Here is an 18,826-nt window from a genome sequence, read left to right on the forward strand (position 1 = left end):
GATGTCACACTGGCCACATGACCCGGAAGTGTCTTCGGACAGCGCTGGCCCCCGGCCTCTTGAGTGAGATGGGCGCACAACCCTAGAGTCTGTCAAGACTGGCCCATACGGGCAGGGGTACCTTTACCTTTTTTAAATTTTTCTCCCATCTTTTGTTAACCATTCTCTATAAATTAATGAGAATAGGAATTTCATTCAAAAGTGATCAAAGGGGAGAGAAAATCTTAGTGAAAGTCTCTTGGGTGTTTTTTATTTTATTTTAATAATGCGTTTATACATTACTTCTGAGTGAAGCAAGGATTGCTTGTGAGTGCCACTTCTTTCAGCCTACCACTCATCTCACCAGTGGTCTGCACTCGGCAGTCTCCCCAGGTGCCCATGTCCGCATTAAAACCCATCACGGGGGAACTCCTTCCAAGGGTACGATCAGGAGCATGGTCAGCTGGGGAGGCTGCAGAATGCTGGGAAAATGTTATTGGGGGGGGAGCACATATGCCACTCTCAGCCACTCACAAGGATGAGATACATTCAAAACTCCACATCCCCAGAAAGTCTTAATAAATTCTCAAGTGCCCTGAAAATGAGGCAGGAAAATGGAAATCTCCTTCAAAGCAAGGAAAAGGGGTGGGTGGGGACTTGCAAGAATTTGGAGGACAGATTTTGGCACTACTTAAAATATGAATGCTCTAACTTCACTGGATTATTGAATAGTTTGCAACAAAGGATTCCACTCCCCCAGAATTAACATTTACTTGTATGTGACAAGTAAAACTGTTCCATTATAAGCAAGTGAGGGGTGGGGGTGGGGGGGATCTTGGAAAGGAACTGTGTGCAGTGATGCATTGATGATCAAACTGTGAAAACAGCCATGCTTCCTGTTCAATGGACCACGGAGTTATATCAACCGTTTCCAAATGATCTCACAGCATGCCAATTAACAGTCAGAACCCGGTCTCCATAGATAAGGCAAACAACATTTACATCCCAATTAGAATCTGCCCGTTCCATTTTCCTCTGGGATTCAAGGGTCTTCCCACTCCCCCATAGTTTACAAGATAAGGAAGAGGAGGGGAGATCAATTGGCTTTCACAAGATTTCCCAACTCCTGGCTTTTACTGCTGAAGTGAGCACAACAATTTAGGGAGGAGAGGATTTCCCCATCCAGTCACTTTATAATCCCTCGGTTTTGCCTGCATTTTAATTTAACTAGGAAACTCATGAAAATGAATTCCAGGGTTGGTGCATACTATTTGTATCCCCCAAGCTACTGAATCACACATATACATTGTAAGTAAATAAATACACATTTGTATTCTTTTCATACAGTTCTTTGAATATGCACTTGTGTTTTGATAAAACACAAATGCAGTATAATCTTGGTACAATGACAAGGGGTTTCAATATCCCCTTCCCCATTCCTGAGAGATTAACAGAGAGAAGTCTGATTCTTCTGTCAATCTCCGTTTTTTTCAGTTTCTCATTTCCCCCCAATCTTAAATCCAGTTTGCCACATTAACGTATCAGTTTGTGTGTGTTTAAGAAAAGCCCTCACAAAAATTAGCCAGCATTTGAGTGCACATATCTCCTAATGGACACTTTTTAGTATGCAATTTTTGCCTGCAAATTTGAAAGAATTTCCCCTCAAATAATGAACTTTTGCATCTTATTTTAAATATATGCATTTTTGTAGAATTTGTTTCTCTGTTTGGAGAATTTCATTGCAAAATTCAGTGTGACTCTCAAAATTTTGCTGTGTTTTGCCCATATATAAAGGTAAAGGGACCCCTGACCATTAGGCCCAGTTGTGGCCGACTCTGGGGTTGCGGCACTCATCTTGCTCTATAGGCTGAGGGAGCTAGCATTTGTCCACAGACAGCTTCTGGGTCATGTGGCCAGCATGACTAAGCTGCTTCTGGCAAACCAGAGCAGCGCACGGAAACGCCATTTACCTTCCCACCAGAGCGGTACCAATTTATCTACTTGTACTTTGACATGCTTTCGAACTGCTAGGTTGGCAGCAGCAGGGACCAAGCAATGGGAGCTCACCCCGTCGTGGGGATTCGAACTGCTGACCTTCTGATCGGCAAGTCCTAGGCTCTGTGGTTTAACCCACAGCACCACCTGCATCCCTTTGCAGTTAGTGTTGCAGTTCCTGGTCTTTGGAATGTTAAGCCTAGTAATTTAATTCACTGGAACTGTAAATGCTTATATGCATTAGGTAAAGGTAAAGGTACCCCTGCCCGTACGGGCCAGTCTTGCCAGACTCTAGGGTTGTGCGCTCATCTCACTCTAGAGGCCGGGAGCCAGCGCTGTCCGCAGACACTTCCGGGTCACGTGGCCAGCATGACAAAGCTGCATCTGGCGAGCCAGCGCAGCACACGGAAACGCCGTTTACCTTCCCGTTGGTAAGCGGTCCCTATTTATCTACTTGCACCTGGAGGTGCTTTCGAACTGCTAGGTTGGCAGGCGCTGGGACCGAACGACGGGAGCGCACCCTGCCGCGGGGATTCGAACCGCTGACCATGTGATCGGCAAGTCCTAGGCGCTGAGCTTTTACCCACAGCGCCACCCGCGTCCCTATATAGTTTCATATAAAAATGCAAACAGCGCTAGATTTCTCCACCTAGCCCTAACTGCAGGAGGGAGAAAGTGGGATCATGCCTGTTGTTGGCCACCTCCCCCAGCACATATTCTGATGTCCCTATCAGTCAAGGTTGACATGTTCAGCATTAACGAGAAAGGGGTGTGTGTGTTTGACCTTGGGATCCCTGGGCAAATCAGGGTTCTTGATAATTTAAAAGAGTCCTAGGTGTATACAGCTGTATGTGAGATCCTTTCAGAGGCACCAGGTTGCCCCCAAGGTTGAGGGGGCCCGTAACATCGCACATGAAGTCATGCACATCTCCTGACACCATCGAGGCCGGTGCAGCCTTCTGCTAAAGCACACTGGTCCCCGCAGCATCTCCCGATACTGGGCAGGCCAGTGGGACCCTTTCATTTCATTTCACTTTTAATTTGTATACTACCTTTCTATATTACTGTACACAAGGTGGTTTACAAGCTGAAGAAACAACAAAATAGACATCAAAAAGCACACACGTCTAATGATTCCAGAGAAGGAATCTTTCTCAGTCCTCTATCTGGACTGCACCTGGGGCCTTCAGCATGTGTTCGTGTGTGTTCCAACACCTCATACCGCAAAGCTGGCTTATCTCTGAGAAATGAGCTTTTGACATCTTTTCCAGCAAGCTGACCATTTCTGCCAGATCTCTTGTTTGCTTGTTCTTAGGCTCTGTTTTTCTGAATGTTTTCTCCTTAATACTTTTCACCCTGCATGTGATGTGTAAATCCACATATGCCCATAACCACATCCTCTCTCTCTCTCTCTCTCTCTCTCTCTCTCTCATGCAATGTGCAATGTCTCTGCTGTCAGGTTTTTCTATTTCTTCCCTTCTCTTCACCACAGAGATTTGGTTTATTCCATTTAAACCAGCTAACTGAGCCAGAGCTGGGTGGTAATCGATCTCCGAGCCAGTCAATATTTCAGGACTCTGTAGGGAACTAATAAATTCTGAATCACATATTTTCTCTCCCCCACACATCTAGATTTTATTCTCCTCAGCAAACAATGGAAAGGGGCAGAGTGAAAACAACCGTAGAGAGAAAATTGAGCTGTGGTCTAGGTGCTCTCCTTGAAGAAATATGAAAATACTCTGCGGAGCCCATCAAAGTTGAATCATGGCTTTCCATTTTTGTTCAGGCCTTCACTGGCAAGGAAAAGGAAGCTTCACATGAGCCATGATGAGGCAGAAAATTCTTACACAGTTTAAATAGAATTGCTCCCATGCTGGACATTCCTTGAGATGCTTCAAATCATCAATCAATCCATTCATCTGTCAAATCAAGGGTACCAAAAAATGATAACCAGTTGTGGTTGGTAGCCATGGGGGCTGCTGGGCTGGAAGGCAGCGATACCCAAAAGTAGGTGGAACCAGAGCTCATGGCAAACAGAGCCAACTAATTCTTGCTTTGTCCCCATCCTCTTCCCTGTTGAGTTCTACAAGGGCGATGCTGATATTAAGGAGGAGGAAGTTTCTGTTAATTGTTTAATTGTACATTGAAATGTAAAATTACTCTGAATGTGTATTGCTAAAGGGTTTATATTGCAAAATTATATTGAGCTAAACTAGGAGTTCTCAAAGTGCCACCAGGTTGATAATTAACTGGTGATGTATCTCTGCTCTCTCACATGTTGCTTTAACCTTAGATCACATGTATAAAGTTGAAAATCACCATTTTGTGTGAATCTTTGCTCTCTTAAAGCCACCAAAGACAAAGGTGGTCTATTGACCCCTCTCCTGAAGAGGCTGAAATGGAGTCTGTGCAGAGAGAAAGACCTTTGATTTTAGGTCAGTTTGGAGTTGTTCCATGTATGCTTGGACAAGCATTTAACATCAGGCAACTATCTAAATGTATCATTACTTGGTTTTTGTGTCAATTTGAAGAAAGTTCTGTTAGTAAAGTTTTGGAACCAAATATTTTGGTCTTGACAATTTTCTTCCCTAAGAGGAGTCAGTTTTTATTCATCCCATTGCTTCAAACTGCACAATATTAATATCTTCAATAGTTTCAGTATTAATATCTTCAAATGTTTAAAGGCATTGTGAACATTCATGAGTGTCACAGTGCTCATTTCTCTTAATATAGACTGTTTGTATACAATTTTTCCTAACTGTATGCAGTTCTCCTAATATGCATTTCTCTGTGTTATTTTCACTAATGTATGAAATTTTATGTCCATTTTCCCCTCATATAATCACTTCTTCTTTGCCAAGGTAAAGGGGCAGATTGTGAATAGGAGAGGTTGTTATGAAAAACACCCACTGCTGGTTTTGAGTGTTCAACAGAAGTGTTGGAAAACCTGAGATAATCCTCAAGGTGAGTCTGGGTGACTTGTCTTACATCACTAGGAAGAATTCCCAAACTTTGATTTTTGCTTTGTGCAAAATATCTGCAGTAACTTCCTTTACTACAATAACTATCAAATGTGGTTCTAAATTACATTTGTTTTTACATTTCTGTGTTGCAAACAGCTATTTCAAATTGCATTTATTTCATACATACATACTATATATATATATAAAATCAAAACTCCCTATTACAAAAATAAGTCTTCATATCCCCTAGAAGCTAAGTTTCTCCTCCTTTTTGTCACTGAACATGCAAATGATTTCAGCTTAAATGTCTCAAAAGTAACATTGGTAATAAATAAAAATTATAGGTTTTCCCTTCCTCCAAGCACCACTTAATGAATTCTTAATGTTCATTCCAATTTAATGTAATCAATCTCTTGCTATACCAATGCTGATGATGCAACAGCAACACAATTAGGTTGCAGAAAGCTATACGTAGTGACAAAATGATGTTTAATTAGCTCTGCTTTTAGAATTGATTGCTTAGTGATTGAAGGCTGTCATATATGATTAAGATCTGAAATTACAGTATGGTTTAAATGTAAAGGTAAAGGACCCCTGACAGTTAAGTCCAGTCAAGAACAACTGGGGTTGTGGCGCTCATCTCACTTTTCTGGCTGAGGGAGCCAACGTTTGTCCGCAGACAGCTTTTCCGGATCATGGGGCCAGAGCAGCGCACGGAAACACTGTTTACCTTCCCACCTATTTATCTACTTGCACTTTGTGCTTTTGAACTGCTAGGTTGGCAGAAGCTGGGACAGAGCAACAGGAGCTCACCCTGTTGTGGGGATTCGAACCACCGATCTTCTGATCGGCAAGCCCAAGGCTCAGTGGTTTACACCACAGCGCCACCCGCATCCCAGTATGGTTTAGGAGTAGCTTAATTCTTTATGTAATTATCATTAAATGTTTTGGAAGACACAGAACTTGTCATGAGCATTATCCAGTTCTGTTGCTCTCAAATGCCCTAACTTTACACTTCAGTCTCTAGTATCAAGGGTATGTATGCACTGCAAAAGCTTATGTGAAAGTTGCGCAAGTCAGATCTAATAAACACAATTGTTACTTCGTATGAACTGTATCAGGCTATACCCAACATTTCCATGTTTCTGTTATGGGACTCTCTCCTTTTCTCCTGCCCAGGAAAGCTTACTTTGGTCTTTTCATTCCGAAAGTCTTGATTAACTTCAAAGAAACCACAATATTTCCTAGTTTGCAGTCTGAAAACACCAATGGAAAGCAATCTTATGCTGCATCCACACAGCATTTCTTTCCATTTCCCTGACTGTTAAATTCGGCATTCTATCTGAGTTTTCACACTATGGTGGTACCTCAGGTTACAGATGCTTCAGGTTACAGACTCTGCTAACCCAGAAATAGTACCTCGGGTTAAGAACTTTACTTCAGGATGAGAACAGAAATCGCGCAGCAGCAGCGGGAGGCCCCATTAGCTAAAGTGGTGCTTTGGGTTAAGAGCAGTTTCCGTTTAAGAACGGACCTCCAGAACGAATTAAGTTCTTAACCCGAGGTACCACTGTACATCAAAGCCACTTCTGAAAATTTAGGAGACTGTAACATGTTTAGTGCTCATTTCCATGTTATCTGATTCCAGAAAGAAAAATAAATCCGGTTTCAGACCCCTTAATGTAGATAATCACAGGAGCAAAGTGGCAAAATTTGGGGCAGTATTCTTTGGGGCATACAGTTCTTTCCTGCTGCTTTTCATGGGGGAATTATGGGGGAACAGAAGCACACATGTGTGGAAAGGGTGAGTGTCCAAAGATGTCCACTAGTCTGGATGAAATGTAGTGTGAAATGCCGACATATTGGTCAAAAGGCCACAGTTCCATAACACAATAGCTACTGCCGTGTGAAAGGAATATTAGAAAATGGGACAGAGGTGCTAGCATTATAATCAGGAAAACTAATGTCTGAATGCACCCTTATTCTGTTTCTCCCTCTTAAAGGACCCATACATACTGACCCAAAGCTGCCCAGAGTGGCTGGGGCAACCCAGCCAGATGTGTGGGGTATAAATAATAAAATTATGATTATTACCGATTGAATGTCAACTGGCTGTTCCAATGTATGATCAAGGAGCAACATGAATTTCCTCATTAAGAAGAGCCTGGCTGCTGAATCAGGCAAAAGGTCCTCCTAGTCCAACATCCTGGTCTTACAGTGACCAATCAGATTACTGTTGTTGTTGTTGTTGTTAATTGAAATTATGATTACCTGTGGCTTTTTACAGTTAAGTGTATTCAAGCAACTTGACAATGAAATACAGCATATAAAACAAATTAAAACCAGAGAGAGTTAAAAGAAACCACCACCCTAACAATACAAGCTATAGAATCATACTCATCCAACAATATATTAATAAAGGCAGAGTCCTAAAAGATGAGGAGTTAACATCAATTAAGGAGTCAACATCAATTAACTGATGGTTGGGGTAAACAAAAAAGTCTTAGCCTATCACCTTAGAACTGACAGAGAAGCAGCAGGGGCATCTCCCTAGGAAGAGCATTCCATAGACAGTCATCACCAGCCATAGGCCTTGGCAATATGCCGCCCTGTGCAAGCCCATTTGATGCCTTCTCCCCAGCCTTGGTGGCTTTGGTTTAAGCCAGGCTTTGGGAAGGAGGCACAAGGCTCTGGCAGAGTCTAAGAGCCCTCCTACCTCCTTCCCAAAGCTTGGTAAGCACTTGCCTAGCTTTGAGAAGGATGCAGGAGGACTCTATGACACTGATGCTCCATGAATTTGTCTAATCTCCTTTTAAAGCCATCTACATTGGTAGCCGTCATGGCTTCTCGCAGGAGCAAATTCCATAGTTTAAATATGCATTATGTGAAGAAGCCCTTCCTTTCATCTCCCAACATTCAGTCTCATTGGACGACCCCACTGGAAGAGGAATGGACAGGGCAAGGAACCTTTTGCTGGAACTGATGCTGACTAAGAACTAGAAGACATAGAGGCTATAGAGGCCAACGCTTTGGGGCAGTTGGTTGACCTATTGAACTGCCAAAACTGTATCTATGGTTGCATGCAGGTCTGCAGAACATGTGAAACCAGATTCAAGGAAGCCACAAGACATACACATGATGAAGACAGTATAAGACTTCCACTGGTTGCTGGTATGATGGAAATCAGAAAATGGGAAATGGGATTTTCAGACACTTTGCTCCTGTGCCTTTAAGAGTACAGTGGTGCCCCGCAAGACGAATGCCTCGCAAGACGGAAAACCCGCTAGACGAAAGGGTTTTCCGTTTTGGAGGTGCTTTGCAAAACGAATTTGCTATGGGCTTGCTTTACAAGACGAAAATGTCTTGCGAGTTCCTGCGGTTTTCCCCCCTCCCCCCTTTTTCCCAAGCCGCTAAGCCGCTTAACAGCTGATTGCTAAGCCGCTTAACAGCTGATCGCTAAGCCGCTTATCAGCTGATCCACTAAGCCCGCTAAGCCGCTAATAGCCTTTTAGCAGCTAATCCACTAATCCCTTAAGCCTTTAATAGCCGCTAATAGCGCTAATCCGCTAAGCCGCTAATGGGCTTGCTTCGCAAGACGAAAAAAACCGCAAGACGAAGAAACTCTCGGAACGGATTCTTTTCGTCTTGCGAGGCACCACTGTATTCTGAGATGCAGGAATTTAGCAGGAGAAGCTTATTTTCCTGGTGTGTAGGTAAAGCAATGGGGACAGTGGAACTTCACCTGATTAATTTCCATGTTTTTGAATGGATAGGGGCCTTGTCAGCAGGAAAAGGTGACCATCACAGGTACAGATAGACTCAGAGCACCTCTGTAAAGGTCATCAATGAATGAAACCAACCAAATGATGATAGATGTAATGAATATAGAGAGATTCCAAACAGAATGATCTCTTTTTATTTACTGATGCTCTTTTAATTAATTAATATTCCAGTGATGGCAAAATGGATGAAACAGAGACAAAGCTTGTGCAGCAAAACTCACAAAACAAATCAGCAAGTAAAAAATAAAGGTGACACCATCAATGCACAGCATGCACATCAATGAATACTTACATAAATGTCTGCACCATAAAATCCATCCTGGTAAACAACACTGCAAGGATGCACACACAAAGAAGAACATCCATATTAGTGCATTTCCACATGCAAATACTACCAACCCCAGAACTCTCAAGGTTAGTCTCATCATGAGAACAAAAACAAGAAATCAAACCAAAATACACACACACATATATACATACATATAGATAGATAGATAAATTGATTTATATAAGTATATATAAATATGCTCAAGGTGGAACACTTCACATTAATTAAGGATGCTGGAGGGTCATCACTCCCCATCTATTACAGTGGTACCTCGGGTTACGAACTTTATTCATTCCAGAGGTCTGTTCTTAGCCCAAAACCGTTCTTAACCTGAGGCGCACTTTCGCTAGTGAGGCCTCCTGCTGCCGCCGTGCCACTGGCGTACGATTTCTGTTCTCATCCTGGGTCAAAGTTCTCAACCCGAGGTACTACTTCCAGGTTAGCGGAATCTGTAACCCGAAGTGTTTGTAACCCGAAGCGTTTGTAACCTGAGGTACCACTGTATAAGGAAAACTGTGCTCCTTAACATTTACCTGTATTTGGAACAGGGTGAGCCTATCATCCTAATCCCACATTCTGCCATCATATCCAGCTTAGCTCTGAAACTAGTGCAAACTTATTTGTGATGGTCCTGTGAACTGTGTATTATTTATATCTCTGAAGTATTTATAATTCAGTCATCACCAAAAAGTGCCAGGCAGCAATATACACAGTTCAAAATTTGAAAACAACAATGCATTCACTAAAACAAAATGAGCACCTGTGGTCCATTCTCTTGATTCAAATGGCACAGAGATCTAGAACTGGGTGCCACCAGAGGTGGATTTAGGCAAGTGTGACCAGTTTGCACTGGGTGCAGAGCCTTGGGGACGCCACAACTATTATCTAGAATGGAGTGTGAGAGGCAGGAGGAGGCACTGAATTTTGGCATCACACAGGGCACCACTGAAATTTGAGACAAACACTCTGGAACCCCACAAGTCAGCTAGGATTGGAATAACTGCTACACAGTGGCCCCAACAATCTGTCTTAGGGTAGTGCAGGAAGACATCACAGCCAACAGTATCAAAAGCTGCTGAGAGGTCAAAGAGAATCAAGAGCATTGCAATTTCCTTGTCCCTCTCCTGACAATGGTCACCAATCAGGGCAGAAATTAGGGTAGAATCAAGGAAACCTATTTTGGAGCTAGTAGCATATAATGTCACTTAGATCATAGAATCATAGAATCATAGAGTTGGAAGAGACCACAAGGGCCATCGAGTCCAACCCCCTGCCAAGCAGGAAACAGATGTGGCTAACTTTTAGCCTGCCAGATGTTTGTTTTTGTTGTTACATGCATATCCCATCTGTCTCCTACCATGAAACTTAAAACAGTGTCAGCCTCTCTTGGTATCTGGGAAGGTGTGGGCAAGGGGAAGGGACAATGGTATGACTCCCCACCCAAGAGCTCTCCTTATATGCAAGCAACTTGAGTTGCTAGGACACACACACACACACACACAGAGAGAGAGAGAGAGAGGAATGGGGTTGTTCATTTCATGTTAGCTTGTTTCCAGTGAGGTTTTGAAATTTTTATTTTTTATTTTTGGGGGTTATGCTGAACATTTTATGGAATGAAGGGTGGTCTAAAAGTGAAATAAAATATTTTGATAGTTCTCTCCCTCAAAACAATTGTTTTATTCATATGTAAATTTATACAGAAGTAATTTGATTATTAATTACCTGAATAAAAACTAAGACAATTGTTTCCTACTTTCTTCATTGGTTATATGAATAACAAAACCAAACTGCATGTAGAGCTTTTGGCTTGCCTTAATCCAATTTCATCCACCCGACTTCCCAAAAGAAACCACACTCCAAAACATCACCAGGCTGAATGCATTGTCTAGATAAGTTTTTCGCTAATGCTCTGCTAACACACACACAAAAATCTAAGAATTATCAACAGGAAAACACATTTTGCATATAGAGGGGGGAAAGTTCTGCCTTGAGTAGTCAGGAATTCAGGATATAGGATCTTGGGCCCCAAAGAAAAGGGGAGTAGAGATTACTGATGCTCACTTATTTGTCCCATGTCATTCCAGTTACTATCACATATTCACTGACGCTTTTAGTTCACAAATAACATGTAACTGATTATACCCCCTCCACTTTTGCTTTGTGTTTCCTTTGTACTGAAATGAATGGTGCAGAATCACATAATAGCAATGTAATTATTTAAGTTATGTAATTGGGCCTCAGCAGAAAGCAAGACAAATAATGTAGTTTTCGGCAGAAGATGAACTGTAACGGAATGGAAACAGCGATGCATGCAACAAATGCAGGGCAGAATGGAAAATGATGCCATCTTACATCCTTGGCTGAGAGTGGAGTTTCAAGAAGTATGGCCACCAGTGCAAAAGAAAGCAGTGAAGGGCTGACTGGCCTTCTGCAGAGGCCCTGATTCTTTAGCAGAGGTACATGGTGCATCCACCAAGGAAGACCTTATTTGCACAAACATTGTAAATTTTAGAGCATTTTTTTTTTGGTGGGGGTGTCTTTTGTCTTATGGTGTTTTTTGTCTTGTGCATTTGTTGGTTTTAAATCAATGGGTAGGCAAACTAAGGCCCGGGGGCTGGATCCAGCCCAATCGCCTTCTAAATCTGGCCCGCGGACGTCCAGGGAATCATGTGTTTTTACATGAGTAGAATGTGTACTTTTATTTAAAATGCATATCTGGGTTCATTCATTTGTTCATCCCCCCCCCCCAAAAAAAAAGTATAGCTTGTTCCCCCCACAAGGTCTGAGGGGCAGTGGACCAGCCCCCTGCTGAAAAAGTTTGCTGACTCCTGATTTATACTTTTGTTACATAGCCCTGAAAACTGTTAAGAAATCTTATAAATGAGGAATGGGTGGAACTTCAAACCTGGGGGACCAATTGTGGCCCTCAGGCCTCTCTATCCAGCCCTCAGCCTCCAGGTTATAGCCACTTCCCAGTCACACCGCAGTCCAGCCTGGCTGGAACATGCCCTTGAATTCTAATGATGCCTCTTGCTTTCCTGGACAGAGCAGATGGTGAAGGCTGGTTGTGAGTGTGTGGGTGTGGAGAATACAGCTAGGCCTAGAAAGGTAACACTTATATTCATTGCTCCATGTACTTTTGCATCTACACACACACACACACACACACACACACACACACCACTGGCATGTGGACCCTGGAACATTGCCAAGAGGGGAATGGCCTTCAGCTCTTGGGCTTAGGAAGGTTTCTCCATCCATGCTTCAAAGCATTTAAATAAATCAAACAAAAGTCTGATGAGATGGACTTTCAGCTTGAAATGGGGTGAGGGTGGGGAGATACATATGGGAGTTTTTAAAAATGCTGAAATATATGTTTTTATGTTGTCTGCTTTCATGCTGCTCCCCTGTGTTTTATTGTTGATCTTCATATATGTTTAATTCACCTTTATTCTTGCTTGTAAGCTGCTTTGAGAACTTAGAAAAATTAGTAACACTGGAACACAGGAAAGTGCCTTCTACTTAAGTCAAACTTTTGGTCCCCGTAGCTCAGTAGGGTCAACACTGACTGGCAGCAGCTCTCCAAGGTTTCAGACAGGAAAGCCTCACCTAGGCTTACCTGAAAATAGAAGAAACTGAGCTTCTGCATCCAAGTAATGTACATGGCCTATAAGCTACATCTCTTCCCCTAAATTTTTGCTATAAGGAAAAGCTGTAGGCATTTGCAGCTCTTTCCCAGGTTCAGCGTTGTCTAGATAACTATGACTATTGACTTTCACCTCCCTCTCAGCTTTCCTGTAATGCCATGGCCACTCATTCCAATAAGAAGGTTGGGGAGGAAAGAGACCAAAAGATTTTTGAAACTAGGGGCATCATTACAGATGCTTTCTGAAGTATTCTTCTTACCGCATGTGCAACTGACATGCCCAAAACGGCAATTGTACAATTTTGCAAGGGCGTAGTTGCCTTTTGATGCTTTTGAATTATAGTGCTGGAGGAGACTCTTGAGAGTCCCATGGAGTGCAAGAAGATCAAACCTCTCCTTTCTTAAGGAAATCAGCCCTGAGTGCTCACTGGAAGGACAGATTGTGAAGCGGAGGCTCCAGTACTTTGGCCACCTCATGAGAAGAGAAGACTCCCTGGAAAAGACCCTGATGTTGGGAAAGATGGAGGGCACAAGGAGAAGGGGACGACAGAGGACGAGATGGTTGGACAGTGTTCTCGAAGCTACCATGTAATTACATGCAGATTTAGGTGCAAAAAAAGAAGGTATTTTGAAACGACATCCCCACCCAAAGGAGGAGGGAGGAAAGGGAAATGGCTCATATCTGGAGGCCCACAGCCAGCCAGTGCACACAGTACTGAGCAAGGTAATTATCTGTGTCTGTTGCATAAACAAACTCTTTATTTAAAGCCACAAGGAGAAGACACTTGCTTAGCTTAGCTCAGTGCTAGAGCACATGTTTGGGGTACAGAAGGCCCCAGGTTCAGGGCTGGCCCGCCCATGAGTCAAGGTGAGGCAGCCACTTCAGGCAGTGGAAGCCCATGTGGCAGTGCCCCCATTGGGTCCCCCACCTACCCTGCTGCCTCCACCACTGGCAGAGAAGCAGTGCTGGCAGTGCTGGTGGTTTCTGGTGAGATCTCATGAAACCTTGCCGAAATCTCGCGAGATTTGATTTGCTCTATGAGCTCCCATGAGATTTCCCATTTTGCCTCAGGCAGCGAAATGAGACACGACACCCTTGCCCAGGTTCAATCTTCAGTGTATCCATCTAGGATTGGGAAAGAGACTCTCTGTCTGAAACCCTGGAAAGTTGCCACCAGCTGGAGGAGACTCTTGAGAGTCCCATGGACTGCAAGAAGAACAAACCTATCCATTCTTAAGGAAATCAGCCCTGAGTGCTCACTGGAAGGACAGATCCTGAAACTGAGGCTCCAATACTTTGGCCACCTCATGAGAAGAGAAGACTCCCTGGAAAAGACCCTGATGTTGGGAAAGATTGAGGGCACAAGGAGAAGGGGACGACAGAGGATGAGATGGTTGGACAGTGTTCTTGAAGCTACCAGCATGAGTTTGACCAAACTGCGGGAGGCAGTAGAAGACAGGAGGGCCTGGCGTGCTCTAGTCCATGGGTTTACGAAGAGTCGGACACAACTAAACTACTAAACAACAACAAGTTGCCTGGAAATCTAGCATAGCTCTGCTTCTATGAGGGCATCCAATCTGCAGATGGAGTGTCTTTAGTGCACCTTGTCCTAAGCACCCATTTCTTAACACAGTCATTCTTAATGCCCGCCCATGTTTAAGCTGCCCCAAACCAGAATTGCAATGCTGACTTTATCACTGTTAACAGAAAAATTGCAACAGGGAGGAAAATATGTGATGGAGTGTGAAGTTCTGAAAACAACATATTGTATATTATGTAATTATATTTTGCAACTGTTTCCAACATTCCATCAAATATTGCTTTCTCAGTATAGTAATCGCCCATCTGTTCTCCATTTGCTAAAATGGTTTCCCCATATCTCAAGATGACTATTACGACTTTTTTTTTCTTTGCCAGGAGAAAGTTTTAAGAATTGGTAGTTGGGAAGGTTTAAACTCTCCAAGTCAATTTTAAAAAAACCTCACACCACGATTCCTTCTGAAGATAAGCAGAAAATATACTGATGGTGCTTAATAAGACCTCATAAATGAGATACAGGAGACCAAATCAAAATTTGTTCTGGATTGTTTTATTTGATGTTTAACTGTGTTGTAAATTGCTTTGATTTTTTTAATTAAAAATATAAAGTGCTATAGAAATGAAGAAAATAATAGTAATTGTAATAATAAATAAATAAAGCACACACTTTGCATGCAGAAGGTCCCAGGTTCATTCCGCAGCATCTCCAGGTAGACTTGGGAGAGGTCCCTACTTAAAATATTGGATAGCAGCTGCCAGTCACTGTAAACAATATTGATCTAGATGGACCTGTGGTCAGACTCAATATGAGGCAAGCTTACTATGCTCATGTATTCCTCTTCTTCCCCAGTCACCCACACACTGCTTGTGACCAGAAGCAGAGCTAGCTTCTCTGGCACCCGGAGCGGTGCACATGCTGTGCACCTAGGGGTGGGGCTAGTCACCTGCGGGGGTGGGGCTAGCATCCCAGGGGGGGGTGGCAATGTCACCCCCCTCAGGGATGACACCCGGGGCGCAACACACCCACCGCACCCCTTCCTCTGCCAGTGCTTGTGACAGCTACTTTTGAGTTCAAATCAAACTTCTGTAGGAAGTAGTTTTTCCTGCTTTTGAAAGCTGACTGTGAAGCTTAGAACATTGACCTTCCAGCTTTAGCTGAACCCAGGAGCAGCTGTCACGAGCTGCAGACAAAATGCAATGATGGGGATGGAGCTGGATGCACCACTTGTAGGTCCTTTGCACTAAATTTCTTCCTTGGGAGCAGCGGATGATGCCTCATCCTGAGTCAGACCAAGGGACCATGTACCTCAACAATGTCCCCATTGACTGGCAGTGGCTCTCTTAAGGTTTCAGGCAGGAGATATTCCTAGCCTTATCTGGATATGCTGGGAGTTGAACCTGGGACCTTCTGAATTCAAAGCAGATGATCTACCAATGAGCTATGACTCTTCCTAGAAGCTGTCTTATACTGAGTCAGATAAGTTACCCATCTAGCTGAGTAGTGACTGACAGTGGCTCTCCAGGGCTTGAGACAGGTACTGTTCCCACCTTTATAGAGAGATGTCCAGGATTTACCCAAAACGTAGTCATTGTGTCAAGTAGCCATTGATAACTCTATCACCCAAGAATTTGTTTAATCGTATTTTGAAGCCATCCAAATTGTTTCCCCCCTTAACACCAGTAATGAGTGGTGAGGACTTGTAGATCTACGTAAATAGGTAAATTTGCCTCCTTCATCCCTAACAGTGGGTGTGTCTGCATGTTGGGATATATTGTCCTCTCCCATGCCCAGATCTTTTGCAGGGTACAAACTCTTGGCACACACACACACATTTTGCTGCTAATATCAAAAACACTAATAATAAATCAAAGCCCTTAAGGTTGTGAGTCAACTTTCACTTCGGTGGATTCCACCCCTCCGCCCCGCAAAAAAAAGATTTAAAGTGTTATTCAACCTTCTCACTAACCAGATGTTTGCAATCATCGAAAAATACATCTCTACCTCTGTGAGTTTCCCCTTTCCTTTCCTTCTCTCTCTCTCTTTTTTTCCACCAGCGTTCCTTCTCAAGGGGAATTTACATAACAACATGGGACGCGCAAAATGCTTTAAAGCTCCCAACCATGACAGTGCAAATTACTATCATTTGTCAGCCCTGTGCGCAAGGTGCTCCACTTCAGGCAACGGAGATGGGTGGCATGCTGCGTGGTGTGTGTGTGTGTAGAGATGGCATCATCATTGCATAGCACTCACAAATGCTCAGTTGCCTCTCTCTCTCTCTCTCTCTCCTTTTCTGGGGAGGTGGCAATGGAGGGCAGGAGAAGGCAACACCAATGGCCAAAAGGAGTCCCAAGGGTCTACTTACCCGCCATAAGCCGGGATGGGAGGAGGGGGTGCTGCGGCGCGAAATGTGTTGTAGACGGTGCGGCCTCTGCCTCTGAGATGTGCTCCTCTGTACGCGGCGGCAGCAGTAGCGGCAGGGTATGGGAAACCCGGCACTGGAGGGAAAGGCAAATCAGAAAGGAAGAGAATAAACAGAGAGTTGGAAGGAACCCCGAGGGTCAACTGGTCCAACCCCCTGCAATGCAAGAACATCCATCCTTCAGTTCTGTGTCACCAAAAAAAGAGAAAGAGCCTTAGCTCATTCAGGACTGGAAGGCTATAGTCCAGTGGTTAGAGCATCTGCCTTGCATTCAGAAAGTCCCAGGTTCAATTCTAAGCATCTCCAGATAGAACTAGGAAAGACTCCCTTTCTGAAACCCATGGAAAGCCACTGCCAGTCAGTGTAGAGAACACTGGGTCTGATTCAGTATAAATAAATGAAAAAGTTAAAAAATTGTCCAGTAGAGACCAACTAAGTTTGTTCTGAATATAAACTTTCATGTGCATGCATACTTCTACAGATACCTACCTTATCCCCAGAACAAACTTAGTTGGTCTCTAAGGTGCTACTGGACAATTTTTTAATTTTTTAATTTATTTCGGCTGCGTCAGACCAACACGGCTACCTACCTAAATCTGATTCAGTATAAGGCAGCTTGCCAGGGTTCCTAGATGCACTCGTATATAAATCTTTCACATGACGTAAAAGTCACTTTTGGAAAACTAATGGAATAGAGAACATTTCCATTTTATTTCAGGTGGGGGCGGGGGGCATCCATCTGCAGCCCCCTTAAGCCAGAATATCAGAAGAAGAAAGTGACAAAATTAGGGGCGGCACACCAACGTACAGTTCTTTCCTGCTGTTTTCATGGAGGAATTATGGGAGGACAGCAGCAGGGCTGTGTGGAAAGGGTGAGGAGGTAGCAATATTATTGGGTGGCATTTGTCCTTGTGCCATACCACACCCACTTGTGTGAAAGAAATTTAGTGTGATATGCTGTTATATCGGTCCAAAAGCCACAATTATATAATGCAACAGGTGCTGCAGTGTGAAAGGAAATTAGAAAATGGGACAGAATCCCCACATCTGAATGTACCCAAGGTCATAAAGTGTGTGTGTGGGGGGGGCTTCAGTTATATCAAGTTAGGCTTTTATCTGTTGCAGCAGGAACTAGGAATGAGGGAGCAATATGCTTTCTCCTTCACATTCTGATTCACACTGCTAGAAACTCTGCTCAAACAGAAATACACGAATCGTATCCTGAAAAATTTGCACTCCTCTGAATTTATATGCATATGCCAACCCCCCCAACCCCCCCCCAAAGATACAAAAATCATATTAGGGAAATGGCTTTCAGAAAACGTGTATATTAGGAGAAATATGCTCCAAAAGACTCATAAGTTTTCATAAGTCCCCCGCTCCCATGCTTTTTATATTGCAAAGTGATTTAAAACTGCTGAACTGAATTTAAAATGGGGGGTGGGTGTGTGTGACAAACTGAGAGAAACCAAAATAAACATTCACCCATCTTTAGCAGAGGTACTGCTGCTCTACATGAGTTAGAACAGGGGTGGATAACATGGGGCCCTGCAAAGTGGTGGTTTGTGGCCACTGAAACTGATAGGGCAGAAGGCAGGAAGGCCAACAGTAGGTGGCGCCAGAGCCAACAACCAGGAGAACCCACCAACTCTAGTTTTGTCCCAATCCTCTTCCTTGCTATGTTCTCCGAGGGCAACACTGAGACTAAGGATCTTTAAATGTAGTTTCTTTTCTCATTAATTGGTTGAGACTGTTCAGGAAAAATGCGGGAGGAATTTCTAGCACCACACTGATCTATATAATCACAGAGTTTGAATAAGCCAATGGAGACTGGGCTTTGCCTTTTAATGGCCTTTTAGCCACATTCACACAAGACATTTAAAGCAGTATGATTCCACTTTAAACAATCATGGCTTCCCCCAAAATAATTCTGGGAGCTGTAGTTTGTTAAAGGTGATGAGCGCAGTTTCAGAGACCCCTACTCCTGTCCCAGAGCCACAGTTTTAAGAGGTGTTTAACTATCAATCCCTCTTCACAAGGAACTCTGGGAATTGCAGCTCCGTGATGGAATTAGGGGTCCTCTAACAACTCTCAGCACCCTTAACAAACTACTTCCCATAATTCTTTTGAAGAAATCCTGACTGTTTAAAATGGCATCATCATGCTTTAAATG

General features: G+C 43.4%; 1 protein-coding gene across 38 annotated transcripts in view; it reads right to left on the minus strand.

Annotated features, from left to right (window-relative positions):
- Positions 1-18,826, minus strand: part of RBFOX1 (RNA binding fox-1 homolog 1) — a 1,465,188-nt gene that overhangs the window by 51,540 nt on the left and 1,394,822 nt on the right. For 34 of the 38 annotated variants that reach the window (XM_083414137.1, XM_083414127.1, XM_083414133.1 and 31 more), the window contains 2 exons: positions 16,597-16,729; positions 9,012-9,051 (listed from right to left, as the gene is read on the minus strand). In XM_083414137.1, coding sequence (XP_083270263.1) covers positions 9,012-9,051; positions 16,597-16,729 — 173 coding nt within the window. The remainder of the gene's footprint in view (positions 1-9,011; positions 9,052-16,596; positions 16,730-18,826) is intronic. The other 4 variants (XM_083414161.1, XM_083414134.1, XM_083414128.1 and 1 more) reach the window with 1 other exon arrangement.

This window comes from Podarcis tiliguerta (assembly GCF_965153285.1).
Source record: "Podarcis tiliguerta genome assembly, chromosome: 14".
In the NCBI taxonomy this organism is placed as follows: domain Eukaryota; kingdom Metazoa; phylum Chordata; class Lepidosauria; order Squamata; family Lacertidae; genus Podarcis; species Podarcis tiliguerta.